Source organism: Theropithecus gelada, chromosome 7b (assembly GCF_003255815.1).
Source record: "Theropithecus gelada isolate Dixy chromosome 7b, Tgel_1.0, whole genome shotgun sequence".
Lineage (NCBI taxonomy): Eukaryota > Metazoa > Chordata > Mammalia > Primates > Cercopithecidae > Theropithecus > Theropithecus gelada.
Window position 1 is genome coordinate 76,775,586 of NC_037675.1, and position 18,000 is coordinate 76,793,585.

Sequence of the window (18,000 nt, forward strand, 5' to 3'; positions counted from 1 at the left end):
GCCGGGCGGGGCGGGGCGGGGCGCGGCGCGGGCACCTGGGACGGCCGCCCCCGCGCGGGCGGAGCGCGAGGAGCCACAGCCCAGCCCCGCGGGGAGGCTCCCGCAGCCCAGGGACCCCGAGCTTTCCCTGCGCCGGGCGCTGCAGCCGGGCCCCTCCCGCGAGGCGCCCGGCAGCCCCAGGCTTCCTTTTGGTTCCCGCCCCGGGACGGGAGGCTCCGTCCGCTCCCTGGGCAGCCGGGGCGCTCCCTCCTTCTCCCTCCCGCGCTCTCCTCCCGTGTCCGTTTGCAGGGAGGTGCTCTCCTCGGGCGGCGGGGAAGGCGGGGTGAGTGGGGAGAAAACTGCCCGCGGGCTGTGCGGTTGGAGATGGAGGGTGAAGGGCCAGGGAGGTGCGGGGTTGGGGTGGGAGTTCGACTGTGGAGGGATGACAAGGACCTGCTGGCAGGGAGGAAGCGCGACTCCCGGAGGACCCGGACCTGGAGGAGAGTATTGAGAAGGGCTCTGGATTTCCATCCAATGAAGGCACCTTCTCTCATGGCCATTGCTTTGGAGCTCTGGGCTGGGAAAGGATCTAGGGGTGGCCGGGGTCCCCTTTGGGCTCTCCTGTCTCCCACGCCAGGTTATATAAGGAGGCAAGCAGGCTCCTGTAGGTAACCAGCCTCTCCCTTGCCCAGCCCAGCTTAGAAGGCTCTCTTCTGCTCCTCCCCTCAAAGGAGGTTGTCGAGGGGTAGGGGTGCAGTTGGGGGTGGGAGAGTGTGGGGGTGGAGTGGGCCTTCCACCTGGACCCCTGGACCTTGGGATGGCAGAGCCAGGCTTTGCCTGGGTCAGTGGGAGGAGCAGGGAAGATGAGGAGGCTGGGGAAGATGGGGAGGTCCTGGCTCTTTTGCAGGGATGGAAAGGCTGGTGGAAGGAGAAATCAACCGACCCCCTTGGGTCATCTCCAGTTGCAAGATGTCCTGGCCCTTGCTTAGGGTGCTGCCCTCCCTATTGGAATCCAGGGCATGGGGCTATGGCCCGACCACGTGTGCTTAGGGCAAATGTGCTCAGGTCTGTATCTCAGAAAGGGCTTGCAGCCTGCTTAGGCGTGTGTACCCAGGCTTAAATCTTGGTGGTCTCTCCCTAGGGTCTTAATTTGAGGAGCATCAGGAATTGGGAAGCTTTGAACCATGTTTGGGTGTACCCAAACGTCCTTTAAGCCCTTGATAGGAACTGCGTTCACATATCTCCCTTCCCCCCAACCTTCCTTCCCTGAGGGTTTTTTAAAAACACTTCCCATTGCTTTTACCTTTCCAGCAAATCTGGCTGCAGCTTGGATGGATGGCTTATCTTCCTTTGCAGGTTTCTAGGGGAGAGTTTAACCAGGTATCAGGTGTGAGCATGGCTCTGATTTTATATAAACCTGAGGATCCAGGCAGAGAAGCAAAATCTATTCTCATACCTCTGGGTGGTTAAGGTTTTGCCTTGTTTAGAGCAGGGAGGATGGATTTCTCAAAGACTCTTCTGTTCCCTTCTACTTTGGCTTTGGTTCAGAGCTGCAGGCAGCTCCAGAATCTTCCTGAAGAGCTGGGTGCTGTGCGATTTGAAGGGCTGCAGGGAGTCATGGGTGTGTAGACCTCCGCCTTTTCTCCTAGGTTGGCTGCAGTCACCTTCAAGGAGATGTGTTGCAAGGTGGTGATAATGCCCCATAGAAAGGGTTTGGATAAGGGTCTCCCCACTCACCTACTGCCTAACTTTTGCAGCTATTACCAGGGAATGCTCCTCCTGACTGCCTGGGTTTGTTGTCATCTCCCTACCTGTTTGCAGGATGTGTGGGCAGCTTTTCCAACCTGCAGAATCCCTGGCAGGAATAGGCTCTCTGGGCCTCGTTTGTAGTGGGGCTACTGGTGTTGCAATGGGCTGTCTCTCTCGAGTGTCTGTTTCCATCTCCCCTCTGGAAAGAAAGGGGCCAATGCCGACTCTAGGCCGGCCTGCTCTGTATTCATTCAGCCCCAGCTCAACTTGAGCAATCAGAGCCAGGGTTGAGGGCAAGCAACATTCTTTTCTGCCTTTCTGCTGCAGGATGCAGTTTGCTTTTTTTCCATGCGAATGAATTATGTTTGAAACCGAAATGGGAGGAAGAGAAAAATGGAGTGAGTGTGTATGGGTATGTGTGTGTGCATACCTATATAGGCAGGGGAGGGCAGCAGGCACATTATTTTTCCATTTTCCTTTAATTAAGGCTCTGTGGAGGTGTGTTTGAAAACAGAGGGTCTCCTATGCCTTTGAGGAGGGTGAGAACACTGTTTTGGCTGCATCCCGGGCCATATGCAGTGTATGGTGGCCAATGAAACCGGGCCTGGCTCGTTCTGTTGCTTGTCTTGGCAGTCGGTTCCGTGGCTTGTATTACCAACTCTGGAACTTAGGGACTGCCAAGCTCCATGTGCCTGTGTATGTGTGTGTGCATGTGCATGTGTGTGCACACGCGTTCTTGTGTGTGTGTGTGTGTGTGTGTGTGTGTGTGTGGTTTGGCCTCTCGAAACTCAGCAGAGACAAATGCCTTAGTGACCCAGTCTTGGAATTTTCAGCCTGTGTTTCTTTGCGTATTGCTGGCTGTGGGAGGCCTGGCCAGAGCCCACCATTCTTAGTTGTTGTTGTTTTTTAGTCTATTTTCTTGCTGCAGCCCACGGGATTTGGTTGCGGAGCTCCATTTGCAAAGCTTCAGCTGGCCAATGGCATTTTTAAAAAAGAGACCAGGGCGGTTATCACACCTTGTGTGTGTGTCTGTGTTAGGTGTGGTACTGTTAACCCCTGCCAGCCACCAAGGACCAGAACTGGCGTGAAGCCGAAGGGGGAATAGAAAGCTCGTCCAGTAGCTGTACGCTCCCAGCTTCCTCTTGCTGCCTGGGTTAAAGATTCCTGGCAGAGATAACTTCATATGTATTTACTGAGCACCTACATTAGGCAGAGCACAAAGCTGTGTTATAGGCAAGGCCCTGGAAGCATTTCTCTGGTCTCCAGGGAAAACCAGGAGTTTCCTGGGGGTTGGTTCCAGGTTCTCCTATGGCTGGGATGGCTGTGCAGGGATCACGGCTGCCAGTGTTCAGTGGCTTCCCTTGAACCCAGCTACCCCTCCTTGTCTTCTTAGGAAGCAGTGCAGGGATGGAGTAGATTAAACGGCACAGGAGATGCTGGCTGTCTGCCTCGGGGCAGGAATGGAAACTAGTTCTTGATGGCACCTTGTTGCCAGTGTCTGTGCAGCCGTGTTCTGGCCTGCAGGGTGGAGGAGACCTTAGAGGAAACCGAGGCCAAGGGCAGGTGCTGGGCCCCATTTCTGCACCTTCTACCCAGCCCTGACCTGGCACCCTTTGTTTCTGTTCTTCAGTCAACTGCCAGGATGCAAGATGGTCCTGCCCCCTTGGGATTTAGAGCTGGAAAGTAGGAGAGCAGAGAATCCTCTGGGGAAAATCCTCTTCATGGCTGCAGGAAAGAGAGACTAGTCCAGAAGGGACCCTGAGGGTTCATCTGGCACTGGTGCCCCTCCAGGAAGGAAGGCCCTGGTGGCCACACTGACTTCACACTTACTATGTGCAGGCACTGTTCCAGGTACTTTCCAAGTATTAACTAATTTAATCCTCTTGACAGTTATACAGGGCAAATAACATTGTTATTCTTACTTTACAGCTGAGGAAAGAGAGGCACAGAGAGGTTAGGGAACTTGCCCAAGGGCACACAGCCAGTAAGGGACAGATCTAGGATTCACACTCAGGTGATCTGGCTCCCAAACCGCCACTCTTAACCCCACCTTCTTCTTGGCCTGCAGAGCTGGGGACAGCCATCTGAAGAGAGCCTTTTGCTGCTCGCCTGCACTCTCAGTCTTGGAGCCCTCCCCCCATCATCTTGCTTCTCACCTTCTGGATCTCCTTGACTTTTGGAAGCTGCGTGACCTACGTCATTCAGATTCCAAGAGAGAGGTCATCCTGGGTGACTCCTTAGCTCCAAGAAGAGGCTTTGTGGTTGATTCTCCAAGATTAATGGTAGCAGGTACTATGCGCCGTGACCACTGGCCTGGCACCTTTCTGACCTTCTCTGTGGACTCCTGCCCTCTGCATCCTGCTCTCTCCTGGGAATCTTCCCAGGCTTTAGCTCCCAAGATCTCCCACTTCTCTTGTTGAGTCTCAATCGCCATTGCCCACGCCCTGCCCTCAACTGTAAACTCCCTCCCTCCTTGACTTGTCACTCTCACCTCCACGTTCTCTCAGCACCAAGCCTTGAGCCTTAGGCCATCTGCACCCATGTGCATACCCATTCTTATTCCTCATGGCAGCCCAAGCCAGCTGCTGGCCTGGAGGGGAGCTTACCTTCTCAAAGAGGCCCAGGAGTTTTATAGCCTCCTTGAAACCTTTGTTTCTATGGACAGAAAGTTCATGATGCAGATGCTAAGTTTCTCTTAACCTCTTTTTATTTACCTGTCTTTGCCATTCTGGATGAAAATGCTGATTTTAGGGCACTTTCTAACAAGAATGACCCTTATAAATTTGACTCATAAAACAAGACTGTTATTTATTTATAGACACTTCCATTAAAAAAGATTTAAGGACCGGGCATGGTGGCTCACGCCTATAATCCCAGCACTTTGGGAGGCCGAGGCGGGCAGATCACCTGAGGTTGGGAGTTCAAGACCAGCCTGACCAACATGGAGAAACCCTGTCTCTACTAAAAAATTAGCCAGGCGTGGTGGTGCAAGCCTGTAATCCCAGCTACTTGAGGCTGAGGCAGGAGAATCACTTGAACCCGAGAGGCGGAGGTTGTGGTGAGGCAAGATCATGCCATTGCACTCCAGCCTGGGCAACAAGAATGAAACTCTGTCTCAAAAAAAAAAGAAAAAAAAAAAAAAAAGATTTAAGGCGTTAGGTTTGTGCAAAAGTAATCGCAATTTTTGCCATTATGCTCAATGGCAAAAACCGTGATTACTTTTGCACCAACCTAATATCTTACAGATTTACATACAAAAAAATGAGAGAAGAAAACCAGAGGAAAAAGCTTAATAAGTTACCTTTAACTTTTCTTTTGGCTGAAATGATACTTCATGTTAGTATCTCCCAGGAGGCTCTATTTTCTAGACTTGAAATGTTTTGTGGCTTTTCTTCTGCTTGTACAAGGCAGTGCCCTAACTGTGTGCCCACAGGCCACTGAGGAAGAGTAGAGAGTACAGCTATCAGACCTTTTTTTTTTTTTCAAGTTCTTTCCTCTTAGATCCATCTGGTCCCCATTTTCTTCAAGCTGGCTTTCGGGGAGCTGCATCATAATCTTAGGATCAACAACAGCTTAGGGTCCACTGTGACCTTCTGAACCTCATCTATCTGATTCATGCCTTGCTAGTCAGTCGCCATCTTGGATGTGTGCTTCACCCAGCTTTCCTTCACTGGCTGACTTCCAACTTATTCCTGGTCAGTGTCCCACATTGCCAAAGTCTTCTTGGATTCTAGGCCTCTATTTTGAGGCACAAGCCCCATTTTCCAGTGTTGGTGTTCTGCCAATGTATAGAGCTTGCTCCTTATTTATGCCCCCTAGTTACTCATGGAGACACCGAGGATGTTTATCTGCCTTTCAGACCTCCTGGGCCCTGAAGGGAAAAAACTCTGGGTTCTTCTCCTGAAGCTTTTAGTGCGTAGTTCTTCTTTTCCTACTAAATTGTTTCCGTATGGAACAACCAGTGTGGGAGATGATTTCACCTCTTGTCATCTTTCCTAAGTCTTCCTTGAAGTGGGTAAGTCCCTTCTGGATGTTATTGGTTCCTTGCCGCTGCCACCTCCACTGCCCCCTCCCCCTTTTTATAGATCCTTAAATCACATCAAATTGTTTTATTTTTCAAATCACTAAAGTTGCCTTTCTGCCTTAGATCGTCAGCCAGCTCTTTGCAGTTAATGAGGATCCAATTATGAAAGGCAGCTGCTCAGCTCCTCCATCTTCTGTGCCCCCCTACCAGAGATGTTTAGGATGACTTCCGGCTGGTGAATGTCAGCTGCTGTGGTTGTCTCCTAGGAATGGCATGGCTGAGGGCTTTGTGGTTTGTATCTGAGCAGTTAGGGGGCTCTTTTGTAGGGGGCGGAAAGATAGGGGACTTTTGCTTCTACAAAGGAAAGACTAGTGCCTTGTCTCCTGGGTGAGGCTTGTCACTGGGATGGATTCACAGGGGAACAGGAATGGCAAAATTTAGGGGCCCCCGCTCCCAGAGGGTGGCCGCCCCTTCAGGGGGTTCCACAGTAGCAGAAAATTCGTTATATTTTGGGATCATTCGTTAGTGTCTCATTTCTACCATCTGTGTGAGAATAAACAGAAGTTGCAAACAGCCTATCATTCCCGGAACAGAATGGGGTCTGGCTTCCATCTCCCAGAGATGGAAGGTTTAGGCAGGGAAATACACAGAAGCCTCTGGAGTGTTTTTCTTGGGGTCTGCTGTGGGAATGAATAACTTGGAGGTGAAATTACAGCCTGATAATGAGCATCTAAGCTTCCAGAGACGGATTCTTACCCCATTTGCTGAATTTTGCTCTGCTGTGAATTTGCTGTCATTTGTTCATTCATTTATTTACTTAGTTCTTACTTCAACAAGTATTATTGATGTCCTTTTCTGCGCCAGAAATGATGCTAAGCACTGGGGTCACCTGGGCGACAACCAGCCGTGACTGCTGCTTACCACCTGGAATCACCGCGCTGCTGGCCACATGGCCACATGGTTTGTTCCCGGCACAGTTTTGCTACAAGGAATAGGTCTTCCTGCTGGCTCCTTCCCTGTTCTCCTGAGAGGAGGCCAGGGGAGACATGCAGCTCATCTACAGTGCCCCGGAGCAGCCTCCTACGTGGCAGGCTGCGGCCCTCTCTGCATTGCAGGTTCCATTCCAGAGGGCTGAGAGAAGGCTCTCTTACTGCACTAGGCTCCAGTCCAGTTCAGAGTTTGGGGGATCAGAGGACATTGAACACCCACATGCGAGAGGTCTCAGGGGCTATTTCTATGTCTGGGCTGCCACGCAGGCTACCATGGAGTTATTCAGGGAACTTCCTAAACCTGGATCTCCATGGGGGGTGGAGGGTCCTCTGTGCATGACAATGACCCTCTACTATGGGCTGGTGTCTGAAAGCCCATCATGAGAAAGTCATTCCTTCTGCTGAAGGCATCGTTACCTATTGGACCCCAGGAAGGGAAACAAAAAAGGCAGAGTGAGAAAGCTTTGGTCTAAAACCCTGGGACCAGGAGTCGAGCCGTGGCTCCAATCCTCTGCAGCTGTGTGACCTTGGGGAGGCCATTTAGCCTCTCTGAGCTTTAGTTTCCTCCTGTCAAAATGAGGATGTGGTTTAGATGAGCACAGGGCCTCCTTCAGCTCTAAGACTGTAATTCAATGTGATTGAGTCTCACACCTTTTTCCGATGGCCCAGGGACACTGGGTGAAGGAAGTAGAGAAAGGATGTGAGTGGGAAGGGGTGCTAAGAGGACCAGATGTGGGAAGTACAGTAGATAGAGCACAGATAGAGGAGCCTGAGGATACCAAAGAAAAACTCTGGGGCAAGCCAGGGAGCTATGGGCAGAGGCTTTATGACAGATGCAGCAGGCATACTGAGGATGAAACGGCAGGTCCACTTCCCATTCCCAGGCACCTTGCTTTAGACACCTTGCTTTAGACAAAGGGATGGCCAGTGGAAACCTTTGTGCTTGAGGGTACAAATTACTCACATACTTTTCCTCTTAGAGAAATAGAACTTATTGGGAAATAGACTCTGGACTTGGACAGGGAACCAAATTTCACCTTCGAAAGGGAAATGGAGATGGAGAATATGACTTGCATTTGTGGCCAAAACAGGTTCATGAATGCCCCTCTCTGGAATGATCTAGACCTGGGAAGTGGAATGGGGACAGGTGGTTGTCAAGGGTCACCCTCCAAGGCCACTCCTGTAGGAGACAGAGAGCCCAAGAATGTGTGGCCATCTGAGTAGATTAACTGCCCACCAGAGCAGCCTTGTCCAATGGACATCAGATCTTCCCTCTTCTGCCAAATACATCTCTCTCCATGGGAAGAGACAGGTAAAGATGGAAGGATAGGCCAAAGATTTTCCCTCAGGAGTGCTAAGCCAGTGAGGATTTTGATTTTATGGCCCTAGGTAGAAAGGTGAGAAGAGGGAGAAATGATTTCCTTTCCAGGACTAGAATCTAAGAGCAGTTTCATACTAACATGCTACTTATAAGGCTGCTCCAAAGCTAAGACTGCACATCTGACCTCCATATTCCTAGGGCCTGCTGGCTCATAGTAGGTGGTCAGTAACTGGATGGATGGGTGGGTAGGAGGAGCCCTTCAAGGGACTGGCTTTATTGGCAGACCAGCTTTCTTCACTGCCATCTGTGCCTTGAAATGACCGTTTCTTCCCCATGAGCTTCCCTCAGTAAAGGGAAGAATTCCCTTGGTGTTGACCTGTCTAATTTACATCCTTCTTCCATGTCTGAATCTGTCTTCCCTCGTACACCTTTTTGGTCTGGCACAGCTGGAATATGTGTTTGCTCTGAGAATGAAGAGACCATGGAGGTAGCCAGGTGTGGTGGCTCACACCTATGATCCCAGCACTTTGGGAGGCTGAGGTGGGTAGATCACTTGAGGCCAGGAGTTCAAGACCAGCCTGGCTAACATGAGGAAATCCTGTTTCTACTAAAAATACAAAAATTAGCTGGATGTGGTGGCACGTGCCTGTAATTTCAGCTACTCGGGAGGCTGAGGCAGGAGAATTGCTTGAACCTGGGAGGCGGAGGTTGCAGTGAGCCGAGATCACGCCACTGCACTCCAGCCTGGGCAAAAAAAAAAAAAAAAAAAGGGGGAGGGCATGAGGGCATGGAGGAGTTTTCTGGTACTGGGTTTCACACGGAAAGCACATGCTAATTAATTCCACCTGCTTTGCCTCAGTCCCTTCCTCATAGATATCACACATACTCACCTTTAACTTAGCTTTGCTTCATCTCCTATTCACGGTGTCTTAACAAGTATGCAGAATAGGATGTGTGATTGGAGGGGAGGCACCATGCCAGACCAAAAATAGCTTCCTCTGAAACAGGTGTGAAGGTGCTTGAGGTTCCGCCGTTATAATTCACTCTCTTCAGAGACTGTATGCTGCCATTGAAATCCCAGCTCCACCAGTTTTAACTGTGTACAACCTTCAGCAAATTATCGTTCTAAGCTTGGCTACTTCCTCTGTGTAATGACCTCTGATCCAGCCTAATGGGACTGACTACAGGATTACTGTGGGGCCTGGCACAGAGCAAAGGCTGAATACATGTTGCCTATGACTGGGTCAAGCATTGCCTTCAAAATAAAAAAGGCAGACACTCCTGGCAGTGCCAAGGGTGACCTTGGTGTGAGTTAATTGAGCAACTTTTCCTCTGTAACAGGAAGGACTTTATGGCAGGAAGAGCAGCTGGGTGGGAAAGGGATTCAGGGGAACAGTGGTGAAAGAAGCGACAGTCCTGGCAAGACGAGGGGCTTGAGCCCTCCTGGAACCCCTAACCTGGCTGACGACTGTCCTGCTCTTTTCCTGCCCACTCCAGGCTGGCCTGCCGCTCCTCCTGCTATGATGCCTGGGCAGATCCCGGACCCTTCGGTGACCGCAGGCTCCCTGCCAGGGCTTGGCCCCCTGACCGGACTCCCCAGCTCGGCCCTGACTGTGGAGGAGCTGAAATACGCTGACATCCGCAACCTCGGGGCCATGATTGCACCCTTGCACTTCCTGGAGGTGAAACTGGGCAAGAGGCCCCAGCCCGTGAAAAGTGAGGTGAGCGAGTCTTTTACCCCTGGCAGATTCCAGGTCTGGCCCTAAACCCACCATGGGACCTTAACCTTGCTAGTCAAAGTGGAGTCTGAGGACCGGTAGCATCCATACCACCCTGGGGTTATCAGAAATGCGGAATCCCAGGCCTCGCTCCAGGCTTCTGAATCAGAATCTGCATCTTAACAAGATCCCCCAGGGATTCGTTGCCGTGTTAACACTGGAGAAGCACTGGACCAGGGGAGGATATTTAACCTGTCTCTGGTTCTCCGAGGGGCGGGGGAAGAGTGATAATAATAACAGTAATGAACAGCAATATCTCGGCCATCTCTCTGGGGTGGTGGGTGGATCAGGGGAGAAAATGGGAATGGGAATGTGTACATGTTTTGAAAAGTAGACGAGAGAATGCCAATATTAGGTTATCTTTTAAAATTATCATTAGTCACATCATGACCTCCACCCCTCTTGGCCCTTTCTGCAACGGAACCAGGGAACTTGGAGGAAGAGTAGTGCGGCCTCCCTTCCCAAGCAGCTGCCAGAGCTGGGCATGGCCTCAGTCAGCCAGCAGTGTCCGCCTTAGATGGCACTTGCCCAGGACCCACACGTGGAGCACCCACATGTGGCATTTGCAAGGGACCCCTCCTCAGGTCCGTTGTACCTGCAGCTCTCATGAGCCCTTTCCTCAGGGCACTGGTGAGCAGCAGCAGTCCCCAGCATGGCCGAGGATCTATGCAGGGCATGTCCCCGGGTACTTGCCCAGGGCTGGCCGTTTGTCTGAAGGCCTGCCCCAGCAAGGTTCCCAGCAGTGCCGTTCCTTCAGAGGCCTGCCAGAGTAGCTGCCCCCTAGAAAGGAGGAGCCTGTGGTGGGAGGTGGGGAAGAGGCTGGGATGGGGAGGGCACAGGAAGCGGCTGAGCAGCTGGGAATAGCAGCTGTGCTTGGAGGGAGGGTTCAGAGGCAAAGGTGAGCCTGGGGGGATCTCGGGGGGCTGAAGTGCTGGAAGTGCTAGAGAGAGAGGGCTTTCTGCATGGAGAAGGGTGTCTGGGTAACTGCAGGGGAGAGCTGGGGATATTAGGCAACTATTTCTGAGCTCCCCTTCTCCTGACAGGTACCTAAAAACTGCAGAGGACTGTTGGGGGCTTGGCCGTGGTGGCAAACTGGCCATTTGCAGGCTGGACCTGGCTCTCAGATGTATTTTGTTTGGCCAGCTCAGTGTTTTAAAAGAAACGCGAACCCACATTTCACTTGAAAATTTTGATTAAAAAATTGGAAGATCTCGTCATACACTGTCCTGTTCTGGCATGGCAATGGTTCAGTGGGGGTGGACGGAGGTACTTTACTGTTTCCTCTTTCCAGTAGGCCACAGGCCCCTGCACCTCCCTGTTATTCTTGATCCTGCTTATATTGTTGGTTTTGCTTTTGCTACTACCATCTGTCTTCATTTACCTCTACTGCCTGGACCCTGTTAGCCATTTGTGCTCAAGACACGTGGATGAGGTCCATCATAGGTGCCAACTAAAGACTGTGGATTACAAGATGTGAGTTGACTGTGATTATATTCTTCTGAATTGATCTTGAAAGCCAATGTGTTGTTGGAGCACTTCCCAGCTTATTTAGTGTTCTGTCTTCACAATGCAGGGTCCTTGTCTTTTGGCCCTCTGCTCCTCACCTTCCCAGGTCTGTAACTTGAGAGCATCTGTTTCTGGGTCATTCCACAGTAAAATTGCCATTTGGAGCCAGTAGCTGAGCAGTTTCATGGGCACTAAGGCTGTGCATGGGGTTGATGAGGAGCCAGGTGTCTTGGGCAGAGGTGGCCAAGCTGAGATTCGCCTGGGGGGCTGAGTTACCACCTCTCTCCTCTGCAAAAGGCACTGGAGGAACTCTTCCCTTTTTTTTTTTTTTTTTTTGGAAAAGCCACTTTTATTTGGGTTGGGTATTTTTACATTTTACACCACCCCCAAATTGGTGGCATCTGCCCTGTACCCAACAGTGACATGCTGTCCTCACAGGCACCCACAGACGTGCACCATCCAGGCCGTGAAAATAACAAGCCGTTTTTAGGGCATATTTGCATGTCCTCTCCCTCGCTGTCAGACTGCAGTGTTGTGGGGGCGAAGAGGCAGATGGAGCTGCGAGATTGTACCGATGTAGAGGGATGCCAGCCCTGCACTGTGAACCCACCTCCAAATGCCTCCTAGGTCAGATCCCCAGGGGCTGGGAGAGCTAATTCTTAGAGTAACTAAAACCTAAAGGGGGGTGGGGAAAGAAACTTGCAACTGAAGAATCTATGGTCTAAAGATTTATTTGCATATGGCAAACTGCCTTGAGTGGATTTTCATATTGGCATTTTAGACTAGTAAAAATTTCTTGAATAATAATCAGATACTAGCTCATTAAGCATTTAATATGTCCCAGGACCTGCACAAAGTACTTAACATGCATGACTTCATTCATTCCTTATTCAGTCCTGGAGTCCAGGTTACCCCCATATTAGAGAAGAGTTTGAGGTCTAGGGAGGGGGTTCAGTTACTCAGGGTCACACTGCTGGGAAGTAATAGCACTGGGGCCCGGTGTGCCGCCATTACAGCCGGGTGTCACTTGTGCTGAGCTAAGTCCTAGGCATGGTACTAGGTCTCTTTGTAAAGTACCTCATTTACGCTGCACAAGTACCCTCTGAAGTAATTAGTGTTGTTATTGTTGTTATATCCACATTACAGATGAGGTCAACAAGGCTGAGGCAGGTCCAAAGTCAGTAGCTGGGAAATGAGCTCAGGCAGTCTGTCTTGAGCCCACATGCTGTGCGGCCTCCCATGCCTCTATACCCCTCCCAGACTTCTAACCAGAGCTCTGTTGAGCTGGGGAGGTTGGATGAACCTGGCCCCAGAATGTTCGATCATTTTGATGACATTGCCCGGTGAGTGCTGAGCCCTGCAGTTCTGCAGCCTCATTGTCTCCTAGTCCCCAGAGAGAGAGAGAGAGAGAGAGAGAGAATGGGAGAGAGAGAGAGAGAGAGAATGGGAGAGAGAGAGAGAGCCAGCTGAGCCGCCGTGCAGGCAGCTCTGTCAGAGGTGGTTCTTGGGCTGTTCGCCTTGCAGAGGCCAGCAGTCTCCTGGGCTGTATCCAAACAAACAGAGCAATTCAGTAAAAGAAAATGGGAGGAATTAAGTTCAACGACAGGTTTTGTGAATTATAAAATACTTTGTGCTCATGTCGTTATTATTACATAGTCAACACATGACGTTAAACTGTTTTGGTGCCAACTGCTTCCCTGCAGTCCGTTTGTTCAAGCCATATTTGTTAAGCATCTACTATGTGCTGAGCACTGCAGCAGGCGCTGGGAACCGAACTGCAGATAAAAGAGTCAAAGCCTTGCATCTCTCGGCGCTATATATTGCAGTGAGGGCATCCAAAAGTAAGCAAATTAATACACAATATATAAGGTGAGTTCGTGGTCAGCACCATGAAGAAAAATTAAGCAGACCAAGGACGTGGCAGTGGCAAGACTGCTCATTTTGATGATTGGCCAGGGACTCTGGGAACGTCATTTCCTGGGTTGTGGAATTTTTAAAGCTGTTGCTTCTTTCTCCTTTCTTTTCTAGTATTCCCTTTCAGGACAGCTTTGCTCTCTGGCTTTCTCCAGAGCTTTCCTTCCTTGACTTTTCCTCTGTAGCCCCTCACAGCTGGACTCCTCCACCAACCAGTCCCTATTGGCCTGAAGATCTTGGCCCTTCCCAGGTCATCTCCCAGGGAGCTGTGGCTGTGGTGGTCACACCCTGCCTCTGGGTCTGGAATGCATTTTCAGTTGGGAGGGGAGGGAGGCCCGAAGCCCCACCCTTGCACACACACATACACACACCAGACACTTTCTAATCAACCTGCTAGACAGGACCCCTCACCCTCTGGCCACCTCTCCGTGCTCTAGAGGGAACTCAAGAGTTCAAGGGAGGCTAAACTGGATGACCTTTCAGGAAAGAGACTGCACACTGGCATTCCAGGGGCAGGCGTCGGCCTGCAGATGAATCTTGTTCACAGGGTGGTTTGCTTTTTCTTTCTTTTTTAACAAAATCACAGTGTGGTTTTCTTTTTTAAAAAATTGAATGAATTGCCATATTTAAAAGCCAGGAAATGTGGACTTTCTGGCTTCTTTTAAAAACCCAGAATATCTAGCCACTTAAAGCCACACCCTTAGACGCAACAAGAGGTTGGAGCTGAGGAGCAGATGCCTGCTGTATTTGTGTACAGCCTTGAGTTCACCGCAGTCCCCACTACTCACTGATGTCTTACCCCCAGCCCACTTCACACGGTCTGTGTTGCCAACCTGATTTTGAGTCTGTGTCCCATATTTATGTCCCACGGACCTTGCTTGTTGGTTTGAACATTATGAGCTGTGTCAACTTGGCAAGTCACTTAAACTTTCTATTCCTTCATCGCTCTACTTCCCAGTTCTTATCTTCAGCCATTGTTCATTAGATTTTGCTATTTCTGAATTTCATTGACTTCAGGCAGAAAAAAAGAAAATACAACAAAAATCAAACCAATCATTCCAAAATGTGACTGGTCATCAAAACACTTTGGGAAATTTCTTAAAAAATATAAATTTCCAGACCCCACCCCAGGCCCATGGAATCGGAATCTCCGAGGGTAGAGGCCTGGGAAGCTATATAGCTAGTAGGCTCAGAGATGACTCAGCTACTTTTGGGAATGTGACTCTAAGTGGTTTTTTCCTGTCCTCAGGCTCTTCTGATCCTTATTAGGGAGCTTTCTGAGGGTGTCACCCTGAGGAATCGGTGTGTATGTATCATCATGGACTGCCCTTTCCAACACAGGGCAGCTTCCTGTGTGTATTCCACACAGGGACTGGATCCGTGTCCTCATCATTTTCAGAGATGGAGAGGAGACTTAACTGTCTGTGACTTTCACATTGGTGACTTCCTGTCTTCTCCAGGGCCCCTGGAGAACATTGAGAGTGTTTTCCCCTTTGGATGAAGTGTGAATAGGAATCCATGGACCATAGAGCGGCCTTGGAAGCCGTGTTCACTCAGCCCCAGGTGGTCTTCCCAGACTTTGTTCATAACAGAGACCAAGACGTGCATCCATGTTTAGCCTGAGCAGAAAAAGTTGCCCCAAACCAGCTGATGTGCTGGGTAAATGTTGGCCTAAGCACGCTTGTGTTTTTAGTGATTTGAAACGTAAAGGCAGCCCACTGACATTTTTTAGCAAGCTTTGCATAATTGGTTTTTAATTGTGGCTTTTGGAATAGCATTGGCCTTCTTCCCCCTGACTCAGATGCTTTTTTTGTCTCATACTTGTTTGGCAGAGAGGTCCAATCTGTCCTCTCTTGGAACAGAATCTCCCAACTCATCTTTGAAATCTGTAATTTCCACTTTAGTTCCGTTACTTTGTTAGCACATTTTCAAAAGCTGTTAGCTTAAAAAAAAATTTAAAGTTGAGGGAGAATGAGTGATAGTTAAAGGCAACTATGAGTGTGTTTAACATTGGCCTCTGTGGTGTTGAGTCTTATTTGATACCATATCCAGAGCATTCACAAGGGTTCTGAGGCTTTTATTTAAAATCAGAAGTTGGTCACACCCACTGTTATCCTAGCACAGGGTCCCTTAGAGAGGTGGTGGTGAGGATGTGGCTGGATCTTTATGTCCTTAGCAGAAATCAGACACCTCTGAAAAGCTCAGGAAGCCTTACGGCTTCTTAGGTTTTCTATTAATATCTTAAAGTGAGGATGATAATAATACCTACCTCTTAGTGTTGTTATGATTTTTTTTTTTTTTTTTGAGACAGGTTCTCACTCTGTTGCCCAGGCTGGAGTGCAGTGGCACGATCTTGACTCACTGCAGCCTTGACCTCCTGAGCTCAAGCAATCCTCCCACCTCAGCCCCCCGAGTAGCTGGGACTGCAGCCACATGTCACCAGGCCTGGCTAATTTTTGTATTTTTTGTAGAGATGGGGGTTTCGCCATGTTGCCCAGGCTGTTTGTGGACTCCTGGGCTCAAGCGATCCTCCCATCTCGGCCTCCCAAAGTGCTGGGATTACAGGTGTGAGTCACCAAGCCCTGCTGTTGCTATGATAATGAAATGAACTAATGCTGCTAAAGGTTTCACATGATGCCTGGCACTTACCAAGACACAGATGTCAGGTAGGCTTGTGACTCACTTTTCAAATGTGTTGATCATGCAAGGTAGTTTTTATAATTGAATCAAAAACCTGTTTCTTGGGCTTGTATTGACCTGAGGGTATTTTGCCCTCGGAAATGGTGGGTGGTCTGAGGTGTTGTGGGAGCAGGGCACATCCAGGCTTCCTAACCAGAGGGGCTGCTTCTGGGGCCTGGGAAGTGCTCTGGGCTTGGGTGCAAGTTCTGGGTTCAAAGTCTGGCTCTCTCACTCATTCCTAGCATAACCTTGGAAAAGTTAGCTCGTTTCCTCATCTGTAACAGGAGGAAATCCAAACTGCCCTTTCCAAAGTAGTGCAGCTTCCTGCACATACTCCACATGGTGACTGGATCCACGTCCTCATGATAGAGCTTCACCATGAAGATTAAGTGAGGTGCTGTGTGAAAGATGACCTTGACTGTAGTGCAGTATGTCCGTAAATTACCTTTGTTAGAGACTGATTCCATGTGTAGTGAACTACCTATTCTGACAGCACTGGGCTTTCTAAAGTGTTAGCCTATGACCTGGGTTTCAGGGAAGCAAGCAGACTTTCCAGTTTCTGGTTGTTTATGCGGTTTAGATGCGGCTGGAGTTTTAGTTATCATCACAAACTATAAATGAGAAGGCTCTTCAAGCCTCTGTTTTCCCCTAAGCTGCCTTCTGTGACCCCTTATCTTGTTTCCTGTGGTGTTAATGTCATCGTTGGATTCCCATCAACCATCAGTTTTTTTAGCAGCCTTAAGATGGGCTGTCAACCCTTCTGTCAATCCTGCCATCTTACTTTGATGTTTCCAGGTCCACTGGCAACGTGGACTCAGAGTTGGGAAAGTGAGTCCTCTCCTGGGGGAGGCTCATCTGACTGAACAACTGTGAAGCCATTTAAATCTTTCTTCCTTCTACTGTGCCCAAAAGGCACAAGGCAACCTGGCCTGAGGTTGGAGCATGGAGATCTAGAGGAACTTACGGATGGATTCAGGCAGGATGTGAAAGTGCTGGGAGTGAGGGCCTGGGCCTCCTCTGGGTTTAGCCACCCCTCGAGGTTGTGTACAACCTGCCATGTGCTGGGGCTCATTGACTGTGCTCTGCTCTGTGACTGCAGGGTCCCCTTGCACTGAGCATAGTGCATGTGTATGCTCTGACAAACTTCTCTGTGGTTTGCCTCTGTAGTCCTCCCTATACCCTACCAACTCCCCCAACCCCTGCAAATAAAAACCCTTGCCTTTTTGGAGGCAATGTAGCAAAGCAGGACTGCTGCACTGGAATGGTTTGGCTCTGGAGAGTTCACTAGATGTTTGAAATTCAATTTCATCCCTTGTAAAATTAGGGGGAACAGACCCCTACCTAGTACCTAGTACCATATACATAAATTATCTCAAAATGGATCAAAGAACTAAATTTAAGAGTGAAAACTAGAAAACTCTTAGAAGACAACAGCCATAAATCTTTGTGACCTTGGATTAGGTAGTGGTTTCTTAGATTTTACGCCAAAAATAAAAGCAACAAAATAAAAAATAAATTGGACATCATCAAAATTAAAAACTTTGGTACTTCAAAGGACACAAAGTAAAAAGACAATCCCCAGAATGAGAGAAAATTTTTGCAAATCGTAGATCTAATAAGGGACTTGTATCTAGAATATATAAATAATGATTACATGTCAATAATAAGACAAATACCCAGTAGAAAAATGGGCAAAGGATCTCAATATTCATTTCTCCAAAGAAAATATATAAATGGTGAATAAGCACATGAAAAAATGCTCAACATTATAGCCATCAAGGAAATACAAGTCAAAACCATGATGAGATACTATTTTGCACCCACTGGGATGACTATAATGGAAAAAGAGAGATAATAACAGATATCAGTGAGAATGTGGAGAAGCTGTCGTCATGAATTGATTGTGGGAATGTAAAATGATGCAGCCACTTTGGAAAACAGTCTGGCGGTTCCTCAAAGGGCTAAACAGAGTTCCCATGCGATCCAGCAATTTCACTCCTACATATATACCCAACAGGAAGGAAAACATGTCCACACAAAAACATACCTGAGCGTTTATAG

The 18,000-nt window shown here is 49.2% G+C and overlaps 1 protein-coding gene across 3 annotated transcripts in view; it reads left to right on the forward strand.

Moving 5' to 3' along the window:
* The window catches only part of JDP2 (Jun dimerization protein 2), a 42,496-nt gene that overhangs the window by 1,388 nt on the left and 23,108 nt on the right, over positions 1–18,000 (forward strand). The window contains exons 1-2 of one of the 3 annotated variants that reach the window (XM_025392184.1): positions 79–322; positions 9,560–9,783. In XM_025392184.1, coding sequence (XP_025247969.1) covers positions 9,583–9,783 — 201 coding nt within the window. In that variant the 5' untranslated portion in view covers positions 79–322; positions 9,560–9,582. Of the gene's footprint in view, positions 1–78; positions 323–3,818; positions 4,018–9,559; positions 9,784–18,000 lie in introns of those variants that run through there. The other 2 variants (XM_025392183.1, XM_025392185.1) reach the window with 2 other exon arrangements.